The sequence below is a fragment of the Abramis brama genome (genome assembly GCF_963993115.1).
Source record: "Abramis brama genome assembly, chromosome: 23".
NCBI classification, from domain to species: Eukaryota; Metazoa; Chordata; class Actinopteri; order Cypriniformes; family Leuciscidae; genus Abramis; species Abramis brama.
In genome coordinates this window covers 23,968,689-23,992,798 of record NC_139985.1, presented here as the reverse complement: position 1 = coordinate 23,992,798, position 24,110 = coordinate 23,968,689, and the positions used below count along the sequence as shown (strand labels likewise).

Genomic DNA, 24,110 nt, shown 5'->3' with positions numbered 1-24,110 from the left:
TTATCAATCAGGCTCTCCTCCAGTGGACTGTCTCTGGACTCCAATGCCCACAACTCTTCCCGTGATGACGCCGCCGCAGCAGCGCACAACGCGTCTCACGCAACGCTCTGTGTTTTGGAGAAGAACGGAAGATGGCGACCTCAAACAATCCGCGAAAATTTAGCGAGAAAATTGCCCTTCACAACCAGAAACAAGCGGAGGAGACCGCGGCGTTTGAGGAGGTCATGAAAGACCTGAGCATCACGCGAGCTGCACGGGTACGTGTGTCAGAAACGGATACGTGTGTCGCGGCTAAACGCGCGCGTAGCACAGCTGCTATGTATAGAATATAGCCTGTATATGATTTGAGAACACTTTTGTCGCCCGAGAGCCGTGATAACTCGGTGAAGACGATAATGATGTCTCAGGGTTTGAGCGTAACGGGAGGCCGATCGGATGCATGAGCTCAGAGATGCTGAGGATGCGGCCGGACAGATGTCGTGCACATCTGTTTTGGCCGCGAATGGATTGTGATTGCTTTTCGGTCTTTTATTTCTAGGCTAAATAATGAAATGTCATATAGTAGACCGTGGATAATTGTCATATGCGCAAGTTGTCACAAAATATTTGTTACTATAGGTTTTGAGTTAAAAGTCTACACGTGTGCATTGTTGCAGTTTTGTATATTTGATTAAATCCAACTATAGGATTTAAATATTATCATGTTTTTGTAAAGGATGGTAAAGTATGCAAGTGTAGTAAAACCATACTGGGATGCAGAATGAAGATATATTCAGGGTTACTATTGTTAAATACAACTAATACAAAAAAAAAAAAAAAACATTACTCAATATTTCAATAAACATTAAATCAAATTAAATTAAAAAACGTTGAATAATTTTATTTCAACATTTCAATTTTTTTTTGTTTAACTTCAAGTAATAATAAAAAAAAACTTAAATAAGAATGAATAAAAACTGTAGACATACAAATAGAAAACTAATACAAAAATACACAACACTATTACTAAAACTTTCAAATTAAAACATCTAATTCAAAATATTAAAATCCTTAATATTAAATCAATGATACTAAAATATAACTGGACAGATTTTAACATAGTGTGTATTTTTCATAAATGTCAGGTCAGGGAACGTTGTCACGTGGTTTATGTTGTTATTTTAAATAATTTGTTCATTATAATTTTACCAAAACAGTGGTTTGTTATGTTTTTGTATGGCACTTTTCCATTTTTATTATTGTTCCATTATGATTAATGTTATTTTATTTAAATGACTGATTACCTAACGTATACATAAGTTGTTGAATGTGCCTTTTTACTTTTATTTGATAGGGTTTTATACATAAAAAGTTCTTCTTCTCAAATCATTGTCAATAAACGGTATATTTTCATTGTGACAACTTGCCCCGCTATTGGTCAACATAAGTTAAATGTTTTTTCTGTGAAATTTTCGAAACTTATTTTAGTCATGACTTCAAGTTTAACTTTTGAAAATAAAGAAATATTTACTGGAGGAAAATGTCTGGCATTTAGTCCTGGCCTCTATTGAAATGCAGCCTATTAGTATGTCCCTTGGTATTGAACTTATGACATATATTAGTGTGTGTCACATAAGTTGAAACCCATATTCTGCTACTTTTTGTTAACTCTCACTGGTCTGCTTTTCTCATTCTTCACTTGATAAAGTGTTTTTACTCCACATTATCTGGTTTACGTTTCATTCATGCTTTCATTTCGTCATTCACTGCTGCTTTTCACGCACTGTTATTTTGCACAGCTGCAGTTACAGAAGACCCAGTATTTGCAACTAGGCCAGAATCGAGCTCAGTGCTATGGAGGGTCACTGCCCAATGTCAATCAGATTGGAAATAGCAACACTGACCTCCCTTTTCAGGTGAGACCTTAGAAACTTCATAAGTTTGAAAATTCTGTCGTACACACTTGCTGTCACTTTATGATTGAATTTCCCTTCAGCTGATCTAATCACAATTTCATAAACATCCTAACTGGATGAAACTCATAGTGCAAGATGGGTCATTCCTCTTATGCAGTACCTTTTCAACTAACTTAAAAAGAAAATTAATATGCTTGTGATGTACTCTAGTTAAGCTTAGATGCTTTGAGACACTTTAACTAGTAATTATAGCTTGATTATTGACACAACTGGTAAGAAAATTAACCTTATGAAATAACACGATGGACATAAGAACTAAAGTTAGTCATTACTCAGTTTTTTTTTCCTGTATATTGTTGTGCTGTCAATCGATAAAAAACTAATTAATCGCACATTTTTCTGTAATCGCGATTAATCGCACCTAACATTAAAGTTTTAAAAATATTTTTATATTGTAATACTTTCACATTGAATCTCCAAAATAATGTTGAAACAACATAAACATGGTATTTGTTTAATGACATCTTTTTAGTAAGCCAGTATGAAGGTCAGTATCACTGATACTGATACTGTATAAAATTGATTTTCCTCCTCATTATTTATCCTAGTTAAAAAAAAAAAAAAAAATCTATACCAAAATGTATCTAAAATACATTATTTTCATACTAAGTATACTACAAATCCATTAACATTTACTGACATATCGCTTGAGACTTACTGATATAAATATTTAAATAATTAAGCTTTATTTGGAGTACTTCTTTATTGCACAATGCACATTTTCTTAATTTTAAGCCAAAAATTTGTTTTAACTCTTTCCCCGACAGCGTAAAAAATAAATAAAAAAGTTGCCAGCCACTGCCAGTGTTTTTGATCATTTTCACAAAATATTCATGGCCCCCAGAATATTTTATTGTATGAATATCTGAACATGGAATATGTCAAAAGAAAGAACAGACCCTCTGCTTTTAAACAGAAAAACTAGTTTTATTGTTACAGATTAATGAGGGAGGACTCAAATGCAGAAATGAGCGATATGGGGTTTATTTGAAACATAAACCCATTGTAATAAATGTCATATTTAGATGTGTTTTTAATATATTTGGGCTCAACCCTAAGATTTTTTTTTCCACTGTACCAGTCGGGCCAGTTCAGATTTTTACATGCCCTGCTAAAATGCACAAAAAAGTTATTGTTTTCATTGTTCTTGACCATGTAACCTTGTAAACAGTGATTTAAGATTTCCATGTAGGTCTTACAGGTAAATATACAGAAAATAAACACTGCAGTCTTAATCCTTATTAAAGCTACAAAGGTTATACAGTCAAGAGCAGTGAGTGATTTTCTCTTTGTCTTTTGTTCTTTGATTAACATTAATGACAGACAGCAGCAGGTTTATTAGGCTGCTGTCACTTTAAGAACTGATAGACATGAAGCAGATCTGACTCCCTGTTTTCTCACAACTCTTTACGTTAATTTAACTTTTGAACTCATTTAAGACTGTGCTTACGAGGACACTCATCAAAAAGGGAATTTTTACATAATTTTGCACTGTAAAAAATGATTGCTGTGATTATTTATCACAACTTAAAATTCAACATTAGAATAAGAAATAATGTGTTGTTTCAACTTAAAAAAGTACTTGTTTGTGCTTGACTTAAAATAGTAAGTTTAGTTAACTTTAGTTTAGTTGGATATTTAAGTTATCTCAACAAATGTTAAGTTAAGAATTGCAGCTACATTTTTACAGTGTGTGTGCTTTCTTTTGTCTGATCAAGTGCGAAAGAGAACTCAGTGGGGTGCTGCCGTGCTGTCTGAAGCGACATTCTGTGCGCATGTTTCAGGTGTTAGTTCACAGAGAGACACTTCACAGACAGCGCACCAGTACAGATTTGAGTTCTTTTTTGCGTATTATCACGCTTGAATGATTTAATAGCACTTGAATGAATGATAGCGTGATCATATACTGTAGCGCAGCCAAAGGATGAAAGATAGAAAATGGATGCTGTGTTATAGTTTAACGCATTTAAACTGAAAAAAAAATCAATAGCAAAATTAACATCCCTAGTATATTGTAATACCGATGTCTGTAATTTTACTTATTGATGTTTGCGCTGTTGTTTTGCACCAAAATTCTGTCAAATTCCTAGGATGAGTCCATTAAGACTTTTCGTTTAGATAAAGGGATATAACAAAATACTGATACAAAAACAGGATGGAAAGTGATATGGAGGGCACAGAAAATATCAAATGCAAAATAGCAATATTATCAAATCAAAGGACATTTTTTCGTAACCATTTGGATTTGAGAAAGAAAAACGTCTCCGGTTACTATTGTAACCTTGGTTTCCTGAGAGGCGGGAACGAGACATTGCGTAGCTACGCTGCGGGAACTCCTCCCTTCTCCACTTTTGTTGAAATCTTATGGGCTAACGCCAGCTTGGAACAGCTGGCCAATTGTTTGCAAAAGTATGCAAATACTGACAGGCTCGCGGGCAGTATAAAATGCATGGGCGCGACAATTGAAGGACTGAAGGATACAGGGCAACATAACAGCATAAAGAAATATCAGTATGTACATGAGCACAGCGTCAGCGGCCGTAGCGACAACAACTGTGAATATATGCAGTTAGATCAGAATAGCCAGTTGCACTGAAGGATACAGGGCAACATAACGGCATAAACAAGATACAAGCGGCCAAAATGAGCTTTCTCCGCAGGGTGGCTGGGCGATCCCTTAGAGATAGGGTGAGAAGCTCGGTCACTCGGGAGGAGCTCAGAGTAGAGCCGCTGCTCCTCCACATCGAGAGGGGTCAGTTGAGGTGGCTCGGGCATCTTTTCCCGATGCCTCCTGGACGCCTTCACGGGAATGCCTTCCGGGCATGTCCCACCGGGAGGAGACCCCGGGGAAGACCTAGGACACGCTGGAGAGACTATGTCTCCCGGCTGGCCTGGGAACGCCTCGGTGTCCCCCCGGAAGAGCTGGAGGAAGTGTCTAGGGAGAGGGAAGTCTGGGCATCCCTGCTTAGACTGCTGCCCCCGCGACCCGGCCCCGGATAAGCGGTAGAAGATGGATGGATGGATGGATAACAGCATAAACACATATCAGTATGTACATGAGCACAGCGTAAGCAGCCGAAGCGGCAATGACTGCGCAAACCCGTTGTCAAGACTCAAGACTAGGAGATAATTGAGGATAATCACTCACCGAAAGCACTTTTCTGTGAAGATCAGCCAGTTGCAAAACATACAACCCTAAAGGCGTGCTTACATGGCCCATGAAGAGGGGATAGAACTCGATGAGTGAGCTCACATGTTAAGGGAGTCTTTCCTCCTGAACGTGCGCTAGTGAAGTGCTCGGTTGATGGGTCTCGGGTCCAGTATCAGACGGAGTCATCCATCCCTCTTGGGCACCACGGAATAGCGGCTGTGCACTTCCATTCTCAGAACGGGGCGTTTTGAGGCAAAGTCAGTGACGGACCCATGCCTGACGTGGGTTGGTCTGCGTCTGGACTGAAGAGAATACCTGTGTTGAATTATCCCCAGTAGCCAAGGTGAAACGCCTGGAATAACTGTCCACGTGTCTAGAAAATGACATCACGGCTGTATTAGTTCTATGGCCGCTGTTGCCAGTATGTAGACTGGAGCCCTGTCCCAGCCAGGCGGGCTGCCGATCGGGCACGAGCGGTGTCGCGCACGGCGGGGAAACATTGGCACTCTCGCGTTTTTCCATCGGGAGGCCATTACAGGCACAGACTGTGACTCTGCGCTGCTCTGGGGCAGGGCGAGTGACACAGTGTTGAGTGTATGAGGAGGAAAAGGCCCTTTGCGTGAAGAGATATGTGCTCTTATTGTGGAGCTCACACAAACAGCACACAAACATTGCAAATGTCACCTACAGGAACAGAGGGGACATGATGCAGAACACGGTGCTTGGGGGCGGGGCCTCCAACAAACTCTCTCCTCCTTTTGGACGGTCCGTAGGACGAAGGCTTGGCAGCCGAGGACAGCACTCTCTGTGGTCCGTGATGCTACATTCCCGGTCCCGCCACTTCCTACAGCAGACATCCGGCTCAGGGCGGAGATCCGCAGCGGGCTGCTCAGCTGATCTTAGGCGGGACGAGATGCCGACGAAGAGAGAGACCTCGGCTGGAACGAGCGACAGGGCAATATTCGTGACTCATAGCCTTTGCGCTTCTGCTGGACCTCAGAGAAATGCTCAGTAACTGACTCCACGGCATCAATCACCAAGGAGGCCGGAGGGAGTGATTGGAGCCTTTCTTTTTTCAGACAGATGAGTGGCTTGGACTACAAGCTGAGATCCTCGGCCAGAGACGAACGGACGGGCACAGATGCATGGCGACAGTCTCCTAGACAGGGGGCATGCGCACAGAGCCGTGAGCTTCCACACGTCCCTTTACCACGTGCTCGTGGATATCGGGGAAGGACGGAGTCCTCCTCGAAGCAGCCTGGCGGCGGTTTGACTGGACATACCGGACTTACTTCCTTTTTACTGGAGCATTTCGCGTTGAGTCCAGCGTGACCGCGAAAAGGACCGGTGCGTGGCGACGGCACAGGACTATGGCCCCAGGCCTCGTCGTCACCGTCGTTTCTGGGTGGGGGAGGGCCCACCAGTGGCTTGCTGGCGTCAGTGGGCCTCAACCCCGTAATAGCAAAAACCCTCTCGAGTGCGCACCGACAGGTCGGCACAGTGCACGCACGTGGAGACCAAGAAGGCTGCCTCGGCGTGGGCCACGCCCAGGCAGGCGGCGCAGTACTCGTAGGTGTGGGGCGGGTCTATGGGGCCCGCACAAATCCTGCAAAGGTTAGCCATCGGATGCGAGGAAGAAAAGGTAACTAGTCCTCAGGTGCAACTTCAACAGTGACAGCGCGAAGAAAGAGATTCTGACGCAATTGTCGCGCCCATGCATTTTATACTGCTCGCGAGCCTGTCAGTATTTGCATACTTCGCAACAATTGGCCAGCTGTTCCAAGCTGGCGTTAGCACATAAGATTTCAACAAAAGTGGAGAAGGGAGGAGTTCCCAAAGTGTAGCTACGCAATGTAGAGTTACCGCTCTCGAAAGGGAACTATGAAGAAATATCTGGAATGTTTCTTAACAAGTTTACCATGTTTAGTGTTCATAAGCACTTGGGGACATGAATTGTTATATTATGATAAAAGTAAAACATATTTTTGTGAAATGTTTTGTTTGGAAAGTGTGTTTATTCTATACTTCTTGTCACTTGCTTTGACATTCTGATATATAGTCCAAAGACATTCGGACAACTTAGTGTGGATTACATGTCCAAATTCTTTTTGGGGACACTACTGTATATGGAGATATGAAAATGCGCTGTATTGTAGGAATAGTCCAGAACACCCACACCGAAAGCAAATTACTAACCAAAGATTCATATAATATTATTGGTTGTCCTAAGGAATGTCTATTTAATGAATTAGTTAAATGTAACAAAGCTGATGGAAACATGCATTTGCACAAGTGTCATTTCAAGTATCATTTTTATCATTGCTATTCATTTATGATACATTAGCATAAGAATGTACAAGATGGTTCTCATTGCTCTAAGCTTTCATACTGCTAGTCCATCTTCTGTGTGGAGCCTGTTTAATGCTTTTATTTGCCCCACACTGCAGCAAAATTTCCCATACCTTTTCTAAAGAAAATGCATCTTAGAAGATCACTTAAACAAATTTTAAAAGATTATTTTACAGTCGACAGTTCTAGACACCAGTCGGACGTCCCGACATCATGGCCTGGTGGACCGCGTGTATCGTGACAGGAATCGCATCGCTTCTCCACATCGTAGACCTCTCTCTGTGGACAAGCATGGACGTCAGATATCCTTTACCATACACAGCTAGTTTTACCCTACTGTGGTGTATTTTATGTGCGTGTACCTGTGTGAGACATTGTCCTTAGCCCAATTACATTGACAGCTGCCCCTACAGCTCGGTATATCTGTCACCACCTCCCGACACAAGTTGGAGGAGGTAAAGCAGTTTTCCTCACAAACTATGAAACAAAACATGTTTAAAGGTCATAAATCATTGTTTCTTCTGTTCCCACCTCTACTACAGGACCAACTCTGATTCAGCTCTACACCAGAGCGCTGTGAATCCAGCTCAACAGGACACTTTTGTTGGTGGATCTCAAGAATTGCAGTCAAAAGGAGTGAAAACATGTAAGAATTTGGGAGGTTTTTTTTATTCGTTTTTTATTTGTGAAGATACATGTGAAGTGGAATTAGAATGAGTTTGTAGTGCATAAATTCAAAAATATTGTAAAGGGTGATACAACTGTCCTGATATTATAATAAAGAAAAACCTCATTAAAAAAAACCTACCCTCATTAAAATTAAAATAAAAAAATCTTCAGAAGTTAGTAAGTAAGCATATTTTTTTATTATTTAATTTAATTATTTTAAAATAAAAGTTATTCCCTGCTTTTTAATATTTAAAGTGCCCCTATTATGCTATTATAAAGGTAATATCTGACAAAGTCTGTTTTTGTACATAATGATTAAGATTATTTACACTCACATGGACAGGAAATATTTTATTACTTTTTATTTTTACTAATTCAATTTAAACATTTCTTGAAAATTGTAGAAAGGTTAAACACACACACGCACGCACGCACACACACACACACACACACACACACACAAACACAACATGAACATGAACATGAATAGAACATTTCTAAGAACTTATCAAAATATTTTTCCTTTTCTTTATCGTGGACACTCTATTTGTCATGTAATTGTAAGATACTGTTTTTCCTCATTTACAATGACTAGCTGGAGTTCATCCTCCTCTCCATTTCCCTCTTTCTTCAGTGCTGTTGCTCACCCCTCCAGATACAGAGGACACTGAGTTAGAGATGGAGAAAGACGAGCCCAAAGCATCTATGCATACAGAGTCATGTGATGTTCCTGGGATTAAGTGAGTTTATCATGACATGTTTTTTATGTATTTATTTATTTATTATTATTATTTTACATGTGTGCTGGACAAACATGTAACACAATGATCTTTGATTTAGCATCAGTAGAGAAAAGGAGGTGTGGCAGCAACTTTAGATGCTCCAAAATTAATACTCACCATGTGCCAAAATGGGGTAAAAATGTTTTAATTAAAAATGAAATAATAAAATATAGTTTGCAGTGGCCATTTGTCGAGTAACTTTATTAGGAACTGAAATAGTACATGGTTTTAATTGAACTGTTAGAATTATACTCTGTGATATGAGAGATTTAGACATACTGTACAAATCTGTCATGACTTGTTTTTAAATATTTTACCCTTGGAGCAAACTGCAATTTTTACATGATGCCTAAAGTTTATTTTTCTCCAGAATTTCATGTGGATTATTCCTCACATAAGCAACCATAACGAAACAATAAGAAACAAATCCACCATACTGTAGGTCTTTACATTTTTGTGATAAATGTAAAATGTTATTTTATAGCCATGAAGAAATGTTTAATGGCTGGTAAATATTCTCAAATCATCCTTCATTGGCAGGTAAAACAGAATGTTCATTTTGAACCCTATTTGGGTGAATAATTAATATTATAATAATAATTATATTTTGCCTCAAGAAAATGATGCCTGATTTTAAGCTTTTTTTTATGGCGAGATTATGTTCATGGTAATTTACACATTTTCCCTCCAGATTCCTATTACTGAAATGTGAAAATAAAACAATAAATAATTGTAGTTTGGAAAGTATATAGATTTGAAAGTATTTTAAACTGTCTTTATATAATTATTCAACTGAAATTACATTTTGATTTATGCCAGTGTTGTTTTTAGTTGAGATATTGAGATGGTTGGCTTGGCAACTAGCTGAAAAAATGATATACTAAACGAAAGTTTAGTTTTAGGATTAGGGTTAGGACAACCGTGGTAATGATAAATAATAATGTTCAAAAAACAAACAAATTGTATTTCAGTAATGACAATTTAATGAGATTTTGTGTGGGACGAATTGTGCTTAATTGTAATGAATCTTAATTTCAAGACAATTGAGTAAAATGAAGCTAACTTTAACCCTTAACGGTAAATTGAAAATAAATAGCATTTTCGTCCAGCAAAATATACAGTATATTAATATGTATATATTGTTTCATGATATTTACCATATGTGGAGGGTATTCACAGCATATTCTGTTTAATTTTTCTAGCATATTTCCATCTCCTGATCAAGAAATGAATAGCTCTTTGATGCCAGCTGCTCACAGCACAGGCGGCTCCTTACCTGATCTGACAAACATTCAGTTCCCCCCTCCTCTCCCCACCCCGCTGGATCTAGATGACCCAATTACCTTTCCTACGTCCAGCTCCAGTAGTACCAGCAACCTGACCACCAACCTGACACACTTGGGCATCAGTGCTGCCAGTCACGTCCCTCCCTCCCCACCTGCCCAGCACACTGGCCCCGTCCCCTCACCCAATATCAGCCTACAGCAGCCAGCTCCCACGCTACCACCTGCGGTCTCACCTCAGATACCCATCGCACAGGTAAGCCTGCCTCCCTAAACAGAGCAGTCTGTGTTTTCATTTGTAATGTGTAATTAAAGGGTTTTAGTTTTATTTCTAGCAATCTATGGGGTCTCATGATCTTTTAGTATATATATAGTTTTCGACAATAAAACAATCAAGCAGTTGAGATTTGGTATTAGGTATATAGCAAATCTCAACTGCTTGATTGTTTCATTGTTGAAAAATGTAAACTATATATTACCTGATGATATATTAAAAGTTGGATATATAGTACATATGCATACACACATTACATTCATGTAAAGCAATACTATATCAACTCTGTGATTGTTTATATTGTAAAGAAATGTAAACTTTATCACACAGCTCTATATATAAAATTGGATATACAGTGAGGAAAATAAGTATTTGAACACCCTGCTATTTTGCAAGTTCTCCCACTTGGAAATCATGGAGGGGTCTGAAATTGTCATCGTAGGTGCATGTCCACTGTGAGAGACATAATCTAAAAAAAAAAATCCAGAAATCACAATATAGGATTTTTTAACTATTTATTTGTATGCTACAGCTGCAAATAAGTATTTGAACACCTGTCTATCAGCTAGAATTCTGACCCTCAAAGACCTGTTAGTCTGCCTTTAAAATGTCCACCTCCACTCCATTTATTATCCTAAATTAGATGCACCTGTTTGAGGTCGTTAGCTGCATAAAGACACCTGTCCACCCTATACAATCAGTAAGAATCCAACTACTAACATGGCCAAGACCAAAGAGCTGTCCAAAGACACTAGAGACAAAATTGTACACCTCCACAAGGCTGGAAAGGGCTATGGGGAAATTGCCAAGCAGCTTGGTGAAAAAAGGTCCACTGTTGGAGCAATCATTAGAAAATGGAAGAAGCTAAACATGACTGTCAATCTCCCTCGGACTGGGGCTCCATGCAAGATCTCACCTCGTGGGGTCTCAATGATCCTAAGAAAGGTGAGAAATCAGCCCAGAACTACACGGGAGGAGCTGGTCAATGACCTGAAAAGAGCTGGGACCACCGTTTCCAAGGTTACTGTTGGTAATACACTAAGACGTCATGGTTTGAAATCATGCATGGCACGGAAGTTTCCCCTGCTTAAACCAGCACATGTCAAGGCCCGTCTTAAGTTTGCCAATGACCATTTGGATGATCCAGAGGAGTCATGGGAGAAAGTCATGTGGTCAGATGAGACCAAAATAGAACTTTTTGGTCATAATTCCACTAAACGTGTTTGGAGGAAGAAGAATGATGAGTACCATCCCAAGAACACCATCCCTACTGTGAAGCATGGGGGTGGTAGCATCATGCTTTGGGGGTGTTTTTCTGCACATGGGACAGGGCGACTGCACTGTATTAAGGAGAGGATGACTGGGGCCATGTATTGCGAGATTTTGGGGAACAACCTCCTTCCCTCAGTTAGAGCATTGAAGATGGGTCGAGGCTGGGTCTTCCAACATGACAATGACCCGAAGCACACAGCCAGGATAACCAAGGAGTGGCTCTGTAAGAAGCATATCAAGGTTCTGGCGTGGCCTAGCCAGTCTCCAGACCTAAACCCAATAGAGAATCTTTGGAGGGAGCTCAAACTCCGTGTTTCTCAGTGACAGCCCAGAAACCTGACTGATCTAGAGAAGATCTGTGTGGAGGAGTGGGCCAAAATCCCTCCTGCAGTGTGTGCAAACCTGGTGAAAAACTACAGGAAACGTTTGACCTCTGTAATTGCAAACAAAGGCTACTGTACCAAATATTAACATTGATTTTCTCAGGTGTTCAAATACTTATTTGCAGCTGTATCATACAAATAAATAGTTAAAAAATCATACATTGTGATTTCTGGATTTTTTTTTTTTTTTGATTATGTCTCTCACAGTGGACATGCACCTACGATGACAATTTCAGACCCCTCCATGATTTCTAAGTGGGAGAACTTGCAAAATAGCAGGGTGTTCAAATACTTATTTTCCTCACTGTATATTATATCCAACTTTATCCACATACATGCCATGCACTCACGTAAAGTTAACTATAGCAAATATCAACTGCCTATTTTTTATTTTGTTGCAAAATGTAACTATATAATTCAGATCTCTAAATGAGATCTGAATCAACTGAGAAATCAATAAATTAATTGAGCAATCAAGTATGTCTCTAAATACATGAGTCTACAATTTGTCAATCCAAAAAATCAGTGATAAAAACAAATTAATTCAAAATAGCACCAGATGATATAAAAATCGCATTTTCAGATTTATTGGCCCTGTATTTTTAAAAAACATATTTGTCACACTGTGGGATAAATGTATGGGTTTATGACATTTTTTTCAAAATGTCCTTGTTCATAACACTAACATCTGATTTGTTGACTGTATGTTGCTATCACAGCCAATCACGATGGACAGTCTGTCACTGGAGCAGCAGCTGTCTCAGTACTCACTGCTGAGTTTACTGAATGACCTGCAGAAACAGCCGTATACCCTTCCTCAGAACATTCGTCTCATACGGCTCCCTCCTCTCACCGTAAGCTCCACCCCCAGCACCGTCCAGACCTCTCTTGCCAGCCAATCACAGACAGCCACAAGTGGAACTGCCAACTCAGTAAGTTTTTCTTCTAGTGTACGCACTTTGGTTTAGGTTGATATTTCAGTTATCTCAAATTCAACACATCACATGATTCTAAAGCCCTTTTACTCACAAAAGTATCGCAGTCAGACCGGCTCTTCAACCAATCAGTCACCAACATCTCCAGTGTCCAATCAGGGCTTCTCACCTGGCGGTTCACCTCAAGTAAGTAATTAATTTTTGTGATTTTGTGTTTATTGGCATCTCAGAGTGTACTTCTATCTATTGCCACCACTTTCACACTGTTACAGTACATCTGTTTGTTGTTACATCTGGCTAATTTCCTTTAGATATGATGTTAATCCCTGCTTGAGTTCCTGTGTTTCTCCTCAGTATTTTGGAATATAATAAAGAATGTCTACTTCATCTTCGTGCATGCTTACCACAGCGTTACATTGTTCTTAATGGATCTTTTTTCATAGCATATTCAGGTGGTTGGGAGCATCTTTGGAGATTCATTCTATGATCAACAATTTCCATCCAGACAGACCAATGCCCTATCCAACCAGGTACATACATGTGCGGCATTTAAAAATCACTCTTTATATTAAGATATACCATTTAAAAAACAACAACAACAACAATAACAACAAAAAACCCTGTTACCATTGAAGGCTGACTTCATCTTAAGAGTGAATCATAGCTGATTCAGAGAGGAAGTGAATTGCCTGATTAATTCAGTTCATGAATTAGACCGATAATTCAGTTCAGTTCAGATCCAGACCAGAAAAACAACTAGATTAGGGCTGTTCTTTGTGATGAACCAATCAACCGATTCGTTCACAAGTTGGTCATTACATTATGGTGCGGTGCATGTTAGTTTTTGTTCAGTCAGAGCACACGAAAGAAAGAAAATATTTTTTTTTTCTCAAAATCGATAGATATTTTTTGCATTTTTTATATATATATATATATATTGGGGTTGCATATATACCATGGTTATCGTGGGAAAAAGAATTCATGGTAACGATATATTGCAATATCTATAGAATCCTTGAAAAAACAATGTTATCAGTCAAATTCATCTTTAGTTTGTTTATTTTGTGTTTTGCTTTCATTTTTTAGCCAATAAATCACACCATTGCATGTAACAATTAAGACTGGCTTTCTCTGGCTTCTTTGACTGCCTAAGAAATAACCAGGACAGAGAAAATACTGTCAAGTTCAAAACAGTGTTAGAAATAAGCTTTAATAACACAACTAAAACCTTAACCTGTTTGACCCTTTAATCAGTCGAAACGTCTCTATCTGAATTTTATTCAGCTAAAGCAATAGCTGGATGTCTTTGTCCACATTAGGGATTTCCTGGAACGTCAAAAGTTCAATACTTCTATGGGTCTCACTTGTGGACTTTCTGCACGAGAGCACACTCAGCTGTTGAGTATGAATTAAATCAATTTAATGTGAGAGTTTAGCGTGCCATAACGCTAACATTGCCCTATTTTAAATACAACAAAAATATTCCTCTCTAAAGATATTTGAAGTAAACATTCAATAATCCACAGTTTTTATCCGAATGGTGCTGGATGGCAGAGGCAGGCTAAATACACATAAATAAATACATAATACATAATTATTAATAAAAATAAAAATATGAATAAGTCGCGTTATTATGATATGGCTGTCAAGCTGTTGTTCAATTTACATGTATATTTTTTTTTATACATTCTTCACCTCCCATCTCTACCAGTGATGCTTGATTCAACTTCCCACGTCTACTACCAGCGCAGATATCAACTGCGCAACTGGGTTGTGTGTGTATATATATATATATATATATATATATATATATATATATATAATATACTGTATAGAGAGAGGGAGGGAGATAGAGAGAGAGATTCAGTGCAGGAAACTTATTTCAAGATGGGCAAAATTAAAGGGATAGTTCGCCCAAAAATGATATTTAAGCCATGATTTACTCACCCTCAAGCCGTTCGAGATGCATATGTCAATCTTTTTTCAGACGAACACATTTTCAGTTATTTTAGAAAATGTCTTAGATCTTTCAGTGGTTATAATGTGAAGCAATGGGGTCCAGCTGATTCAAGTCGCAAAATGTGCATGCATCCTTCACAAAAATAATCCATCCGGCTCCAGGGGGATAAACGAAGGCCTTCTGAGGGTAATCCGTGCAGTTTTGTCGTAAAAATATACATATTTAAAACTTTATAAACGAAAATAACTGGCTTCCGGTGGCGGTCGGTGCGCGTTCATGGAGATGGTTGCTGGCATATGACGTAGGACGTAACGCAGGAAGCGTCGTGACGTAGACCGAGCGTGACAGCGCAGCCAGAGAGCAGAGCAAAACAAAACTCTACGTTCGCTCTACGTCACGACGTCATTCATCTCCATGAACGCGCGCCGACCGCCACCGGAAGCCAGTTATTTTCGTTTATAAAGTTTTAAATATGTATATTTTTATGACAAAACTGCACGGATTACCCTCAGAAGGCCTTCGTTTATCCCCCTGGAGCCGGATGGATTATTTTTGTGAAGGATGCATGCACATTTTGCGACTTGAATCTGCTGGACCCCATTGCTTCACATTATAACCACTGAAAGATCTAAGACATTTTCTAAAATAACTGAAAATGTGTTCATCTGAAAAAAGATTGAAATATGCATCTCGAACGGCTTGAGGGTGAGTAAATCATGGCTTAAATATCATTTTTGGGCGAACTATCCCTTTAAATCCATTTTAATTCTATAGCACTTTCACAGTATATAATGCTGAATCGTCTATGACACACTCACTGGACTGGACTACTGTTTGATTGAGTGTGAAGGTGCAGGAATAAAATTAGCTGCTCTATTACAAATGTTATTATTTTATTTAGTGTTCAAATGAGTTAAAATCTTTCTAATGCTGATCATGTAGCTGGAACAGTTCAACATGAACATGATGGAGAATCTGAGTGACTCCAGTCACTGTTCAACCCTGAACTACACACAGGCAGCCATGATGGGTTTAACTGGGAGCCACAGCAGTCAGCAGGAGGCACAGCAGCTGAGCTACAGTAGCCATGGCAACATTCCCAACATCATTCTCACAGGTATTGTGTCTTTCAATTCAACAAGAATGTCTTTATGCAAATGTCTTTCGAAGAGATGTCACTGAGGTACAATAAATGCATTGAGGCTCTTTACCTCCAGTACAAGCACAAGTTTTGGGGAGGACAGAATGCTTGCATAAAGTTATCATTAAAAGTCTGTTTACAACCCATTTTACTTTATTTTGTTAATTTTTGATTAAAACGGGATATTAAACAAGAAAAAAAAAAAGTAGGACGGTACTTGATTTGAATAATGTAAATGTTCTGATTTCATGATTATTTTAAAGAGTAACAACCAGTCTCATGCAAAATGGGTTTCTGTTAGTCAAGACAAATTTGTGTAAACAAGATTCAGTTTCAGTTATATCCCCTGACCCCTGAATGACATTTTAATACAAAAGCTGTGATTGGTCAGGCATTTCTTGGCAAGAATACAATGCAAAGTTAGGCAATATTCTGGCTATGCAAGAATTAACGTAAGACTTATGTTCCGTTCACACAGAAACGGAAAGCTATCAAGACCAAACTAAACTAGTTATGCACCGAAATAATAATAATAATAATAATAATAATTATTATTATTATTATTATTAAAAAACACCGAAACCATTTAGCTGAAAACCAAAATCGAAAAATAAAGTTTATTCCATAATCAGTTAATCAAATTTATTTAATAATTGACACTTAAATAAAAACTTAAATTAAAGCTGCAGTCGGCAAGATTTTTTGATCATATTCACTGAAACCGTCACTATGGGGCGGCAGTGGCTCAGTGGTTCATGTAGGTTGTCTACAAACCGAAAGGTTGGTGGTTCAATCCCCGGTTCCACCTGACCAAGTGTCGAGGTGTCCATGAGCAAGACACCCGACGAGCTGGATGGCGCCTTGCATGGCTGACACCGCCGTCGGTGTATGAATGAGTGAGTGAATGGGTGAATGTGAGGCTATGTAAAGCGCTTTGGTGGCCATAGGTCTGTGAAAGCGCTATATAAATGCAGTCCATTTACCATTTACCATATGCTTCGACAGAACAACATAAATCAGCCGGTTTTAGAAAAAACCCGCGCTTCTACCTCCACCTAGAGTGTGTTATTTGTTTTGCAAAAATCCACCGCTCCCAGTTCTTCTGGTCCAATCAGCGCAGGGCTGTGTGAGATCTGACCGTCAATCACAGTTTGTGCACACGCCACAGATCCCCCCTCACACACGTTACAATATCACATGCACACGCCTGAAGTTCGCAGGTGTGTTGGATTATACGAAGCATGATGGCGGAGAGAAAATCTACTAACAAGCTTCCAATTCCTCGGTTATTGCTATCTATGGGTAGATTAGCCAAGGTAGCCTCCCTCCGAGTACTCCATGGTGTTGATGGAGTACTGAAGATAGTGAAGAGACTATTTTTAATTTTATTATTGTTTCTACTCAAATTCATTGTTGAAATATATACATTTACATTTTAATTAAAACTTGTTTTCATGACATATTTATTGAAACATATAATGAATATAACCAATTAAGTAAAAATATAATGAATATATAATGTAGTGCATTTATTTTGCAAAATGCTTCTCCAGAGTTATTTTAAAGAAATTGAATGGCTTTACAGAGATAAATGTAACGTTTTGTAACATACATTTATAGGCTGCTCCCTATCTGTCAGTCAGTTCGACGTTGTGCCGATGAACTGAGACTAAGGGTCGCACCTGGGAGCCCCAAACACTTCTGATACTTTGAGAAAAGGCCAATTAGTATTGGCGAATGGAATTTCTATGTGCCACTCCCCTGGACATATGGGTATAAAAGGAGATGAGGACAACAATGGGATTGTTCCGCCAGTTCAATCCCAATGGGCCTCCCATTCCTAGTCACTCTCATTGTGCCCAGTCAAGTTCATGGATGAGTTAAGCAGTTCGTCTTATAGCGAACCTAATTTCTAATTCAGGGATCCAGATGAGGACGAACTTTCGATTGCAGCATTCCGATGCCGAGGACTTGGCTGAATTCCTGCCTTCCTTTGCAGCCTGAATCCACAGCCCGGATGCAGCATTGAGCCCACCGCAGGATGGCGACGCCACCCATCCATCAGGCTAGCGCCAAGATCCCGAAGGCTTCGAATCGTCCCTGAGACAAGTGACCCAGGAATGACAGGAGCTGCTCTTTCCCAGGAGGTGATATCCAGACTGCTCCTTCCCCCATTGGGTCACACAGCTCGCAGTCTGAACATGTTGGACGCGAGTTTCCCACCACGACACACACAAATTCCCACTAAGGTCAATGTGACGCGTCTTGAAGATGCACAGATTCCTCAGCCATCACAGGCTGGTTCCAGTCAAGGTACATGGAGCAAGGTAGGTGTTTCAGTGCACCCACAGGGTTGGGACGTGATGCTTCTCGACGTGGCGTCCAACGCTCTGTGTCGCTGTACTACCACAGGTACATCTAAAACAATTGTCCCACTGGTGCTTCTCATGAAACCATCACACTGGCTCATCAGGACAGGCGCCCACCCAGGTTCAGCGGTGCCTTTTTACCTCGATGACAGGCAAAGATGACCCTGTCCTGCATACAGAGAATGCAGTCCTTTTGGCAGAGGATACAATAGAGCCTGTCCCTCCAGCCAAGATGAAGAAAGGGTTTTACACCCCTTCATCGTACCAAAGGTGGTGAAATCTGTGAGTTTGGAATTGGGCCCTGCACAAGCTCCCATTTAAGATGTTAACACAGAAACACATTTTGACATACGTTCGCCATCAAGATTGGTTTGTGGCAATAGACCTGACGGATCCAGGAATCCTCCCACCGCTATGGTATTCTCTGACCTCTCAGCATGCACGCACTGGCACACAGCTGGCCCCGGGCCTACGCAAATATGCTTTCCCCCCAGTAAACCTGGTTGCATAGATGTTGTGCGAAGTCAGGGAGGTTGATACACAGGTCCTGTTGGATGCGATGTATTGGCCCACCCGGACTTGGTTTTTTGGAGCTCACGCATGTCTGCAGTCTTGCTGAGCCTACAGAGAGCTTCTTTTGAGTCCCTGGAGTCAGTTAAGTTGAGTGTCCTCTCTTTGAAGAAAGCCCTCCTGACCACGCTCACTAACAAGAAGAGGGTTGGAGGCATTCTTTATCAGTGAAACGTACCTAGAGTTCAGTCCGGTATACTCTCACATGATCCTGAGACCCCAGCCAGGCTACGTACCCAAAGTTCCCACGACCCTGATCAAGTGGTGAGCTTGCAAGCACTGCCTTGAGATTAGGCAGACCCAGCCTTGTCATTGCTGTGCCCAGTACACGCCCTGTGTGTTTACTTGGATTGCATGGAGAGCTTTAGATGCTCTGATTCTGTTTTGGCGGACAGCAGAAGGGGAAGGCTGTCTCCAAACAGAGGATTGCTCACTGTATTTGGGATGCCATTGCCCAGGGTGTGCCATGCCCCCTAGGAATCCAAGCACACTCCACGAGGAGTGTTGCATCCTCCTGGGCTCTAGCGAACAGCGCCTCTTAACAAACATCTGCAGAGCAGCGGGCTGGGCGACACCCAATACGGTTGCAAGATTTTACAATCTCTGGGTTGAGCCAGTTTTGTCCTGTGTGTTATCAGGTACGAATAGGTAAGGTGCGGGCAACTAGCTGGGTGAACAGTTTGCACACAACACCTTTCCCCTCTCTGAGGTGATAATGTGCACTTTTTTGTTCACATGAATTCTCCAGGCTAGCGAACCCTGGGTGTACTTTTAGCTTCCAGCGCCCTATGTTAACTTAATTCGGTGGTGGAACTCGCTGCCAGGCCCAGTACTCATGAAGTAATCATGACTTTTCAGGTCAACTCGTGTTGTTGGACCAGGTACTCCATATGTAGTAATTGTCAAGTTAACAGGGTTTCTTCACCTCAATGTCTGCCCAAACTTGAAAAAAGGCTTCAATCAACTTCAGAGGGTACAGGGAATATCTCAAAACATCTAATTCTAATTCAATTTATTAAATCTATCAGCAACAACTTGATCTTCTTGTGCTTGTTTTCAGTGATTAATTCAGATGAGTATTTTAATAACCTATACAGAGAAAATATATAAATATATGAGTCACTACACACAGCATTGAGATCAATGTACATTTGAGGATATTTTAACTAATTTAAAGTACAAACAATATTTTTTAAATACTCACAGTTTATATAGCAACTCAACAGCAATGTAAAATCAAATGCACTTAGTGCACATGGCCAGTTAGCATATTAGATGCTAAAACCTCTAGCATTAACAAACAACTTGCAAACATACACAACATCTGTAGTCACTAAAGAATTGAGTCTTTGTCCTACCAGTAGCGTCTCAAAGTTGATGAACACATTGTGGCTTTTCCCAGCTGTCTTTGAACAAACTCAGCATGTGGTTTACTCCAAACTCAATGGTTACAACCGTGCAGGTTAACAATCTTTCTCCTTTGGTTTTGTAACCATCAACAACACCAACTTGGGTAGGAGAAGCACTAGGAGATAGTGATGTGTCGTTCGCGAACTAGACAGCTCTATGACATGGGAGGACAGACTAAGATCATACCATTATGTAAAAGAAGGAAAGGGACACATGTTCCGAAGATAGCGAGTGTAGTGGTACAGGCCATACACAGATCAACAGAGAGAGGCGGGGGAGCCGGATTTAAATGAAAGCGCGTTGGGAGAAAGTGAAGAAATGAGTGAAAACCAAAAAAGAAGCAGCATCTTGCTGCATTTCAATGAAATTGGAGACTTCTCAAAAACAGGACAAATAATCACAGAAAGAAAAAATTGCATCAGCCCATCCAAGCTGAGGCATCTGATATTGAAGTTTTATTGAAATGTTAAATAATAGTAACTGTGAATTTTTTTTTGTAAAGAAAATATAAAAAAATGCATAAAAATAAGACTTTTATGAAAACACTGAATAAAAAAATTGCTTACCAAACACAAATCATTCACAATTGCTAAATTAGGCTAAAATAGAAGTCTCCGACTGATACTAAATGAAGAGACATTTGGGAGCCGTAAGAGCCGGCTCTTCTAAGGGAGCTGAGCCAAAAGAGCCGAATCTTTGAAAAGAGCCAGACTTCCCATCACTACTAGGAGAAGCACATCCACTTTTCAAACAAAGGTCCCTCTGCATGCTGGTAATCACACACACACACCTGTTCTATGTGACATGTGCAGTTTCAATGGCCAATCAGCTTCCTTGTTTCTTCCAGGTTGCACTATGTGCTCACAACCAATAGGCTGCACTCATTTTAACCTCAAATCTCTCTTTTTTTTTCTTTCTTTCTTTAACAATGATGAATATTATTATTATTATTATTATTATTATTATTTTTTGGCAATTTCAAGTTTAGCTTAAAAGTGAAACCCTGTTGACAATCCCTATGGTACAGTTTCCGCTCTGCCAACAGTCACTGTGTTGTAAAGCTCCTCCCTTTGCTGGATGTGGTCTCCGTAGTTTTCTTTTTTCTGCATAGAAAAAAGAGTGCTTTCCCCAGCGTTAACTTCTGGTCTGCACAGCTATAAGTTTTTATCTTAAAAAAAAGGAGAAAAGATTTAAAAAAAAAAAAAAAAAAAACTTTTGAAGCGATCCTTTTCCCTCTGTAAGTACGGTCCTTACCGCCCCCTTGTCGTACAGTGGATGACGTTGCTTATGTGGAGTATTGGGAAGGTCACGACATTGTGAGTGCACTTGTTACCTGGCACGGAGCAGCTTGCCGACATCTGCACCGCCAAAACCTCCTAACTTGGTTTAGCTGGTTGTGCCGTTTTCCCTAGGAACCCCTAGTGTCAGTACATCGACACCATGTAAAAGTGACTGACAGATAGGGAACGTCTTGGTTACTACTGTATCCTCCGTTCCCTGATTGAGGTAATAAGATGTTCTGTCCCTCCTGCCAGAACATTGAACTATCTGCTGAAATGGTGGGAACACTGTCTTGGCTCTTTAGCACAAACCTGAATGAATTGATGCACTGAATCTCCTGAGGTGCTTGCAAATTCCACTTGTCAATTTTCATTGGCATTTTCTCAAAGTATCAGAGGTGTTTGGGGCTCCCAAGTGTGACCCCTAGTGTCAGTACATCGACACAACAAGACTTTCTGCGGTTGAAACACTGATTGAGCGATTACATGAGGCATGAATCATTTTAGTTTCTTTCAGTATACCTTCTGATGTACATTCATGTTTATTTAATGCTATAACTAGTAAAGAGGAAGAGATGGTCGGTTCACGTGCGCTCTGCACTGCCACTTGAACCGAGGGAGATACAGAGATCTGTCACACCACATTAAAGCACATCAAAACGACATTTATTGTTTGAATTTCGTAATAAAATTTACAGAATTTGAAGGAATTTGTTTCATATAAAAACTAACAAATCACAATCACACATATTGTGATTTTTAGATGGTAGGCATGCTACAAGTGTAATACTTGTTTGTGGGTGTTCTCGGGGCTTTAATCCAAAGATAACTTTAGGAATATAGCAATAAAACCGTCGGACACGGACGAGTTCTTCTTTAGCCTCTTTTCTCTCTTTATTCACCCTTTCTCTTCCCCTCTCCTCTCTGTACCCCCGTCATAATAAAAGTCCTCACAACAACATCCACTTTAACACAATATATACTGCTGAATTAAAAAAAGTCACTGACACAGTCAAAATGTGCCATTGGAGAAACATTAATTAGTGATACATATTTCGCTGAAAGATTTCAGTCCTCCAAAACTGTTTCAGCTGAAACTTTCAATTATTTTTTGGCCAAATATTTTCATTTACCAAAATGTCAGTGCATCACTAAACTGAACTTAATGAAATGTAAACTTATGCCAAACACAAGTCACTGATGTCATGGAAAATCTCCAACTTACTCCAATAAAAAAATGAATGACTTCTGGTCACTTTGTTGTCACTGTATGCGTGAACACCCGTTTATTAGTTGCTAACTGGCATTTTTGATTTGTCGTACACTAGTAACAGGGGAATCTCCACCCAGTCTCTCCAAAGACCTCACCAGCTCATTGGCCAGCGTTGGTGACGTCAGCTTTGATGCAGACTCTCAGTTCCCATTGGACGAGTTGAAGATCGACCCCTTGACACTAGACGGACTGCACATGCTCAACGACCCGGACATGGTTCTCGCCGACCCGGCCACTGAGGACACATTCCGCATGGATCGACTGTGAACCTGTGAATGCAATTTTAAGCGAGACATTCCGCTGCATGGCCTCTCTGTTCACCATCTGGTGAGTGGCTGACCTCGTCCTCCCAACCACCCACACAACAGCATGCTGCCAAACCGCTCATGGCCAGGAGCTGGTGATGGCAGCGAGGGTTTGGGGGGTGTGGAGGTGGAAGTCCTGTATCCACACTGGATAGTTTCCAATGCGCAATACCGTCCACCATCCACTCTCTTCATGTATTCATGTTTTGTTTTTGTTTGTTTGCATTTCGTTATCTTGGTTGGTCGCCAACATGCATTTTCTGTTTGTCTTGATGTATTTTTGTGTTTTGTTTATCCTTTTGATTCCATCGGCATATGGATCTTTTATGGTTCACACCATTGTGATTATGTTTATTAATTCATATTTACTTCAGTATGTTTATCAATTATTTTGTCACATTAAGTGAATTGCCAACTTTCATCTATTTTAAAATGTTTACATAATTATGCCATATGTCCATGAAGAATTATCCGTCTGTATAATTATGTGTGTGAAATCGACATATTTATTTATAATATGTATTTATTTTAATTATTTTTTTTTAATAATAGATATATATATATATATATTATTTAATTATATTTCTGTAAGGAGCACTACTCCCCCAGATTGTGTATTAAGGGTTTAAGGGAGCGTTGCTCATTGTACACTGGAAGGCATAAAGTTTGCTTTTACAAAATGGCTTCCATGGCATTTCAATTTGCGAGCATTTTGTAACATCCAAACATCTCAAGATGTCACAATTGGT

The 24,110-nt window shown here is 40.0% G+C and overlaps 1 protein-coding gene across 2 annotated transcripts; it reads left to right on the top strand.

Moving 5' to 3' along the window:
* crtc1b (CREB regulated transcription coactivator 1b) lies at positions 1-23,465 on the top strand. Of its 2 annotated transcripts, none has more exons than XM_084100936.1 (12): positions 1-257; positions 1,779-1,895; positions 7,632-7,759; positions 7,851-7,910; positions 7,998-8,101; positions 8,759-8,864; positions 10,109-10,445; positions 12,838-13,050; positions 13,153-13,239; positions 13,497-13,583; positions 15,956-16,130; positions 23,112-23,465. In XM_084100936.1, the coding sequence occupies exons 1-12, from the start codon at positions 132-134 to the stop codon at positions 23,321-23,323; spliced, it is 1,752 nt and encodes a 583-aa protein (XP_083957062.1). In that variant the 5' UTR covers positions 1-131; the 3' UTR covers positions 23,324-23,465. The 2 variants fall into 2 exon arrangements, with proteins under 2 accessions (XP_083957062.1, XP_083957061.1); XM_084100935.1 differs by having other exon boundaries at positions 7,620-7,759.
* Positions 23,466-24,110: the final 645 nt, after the last annotated feature.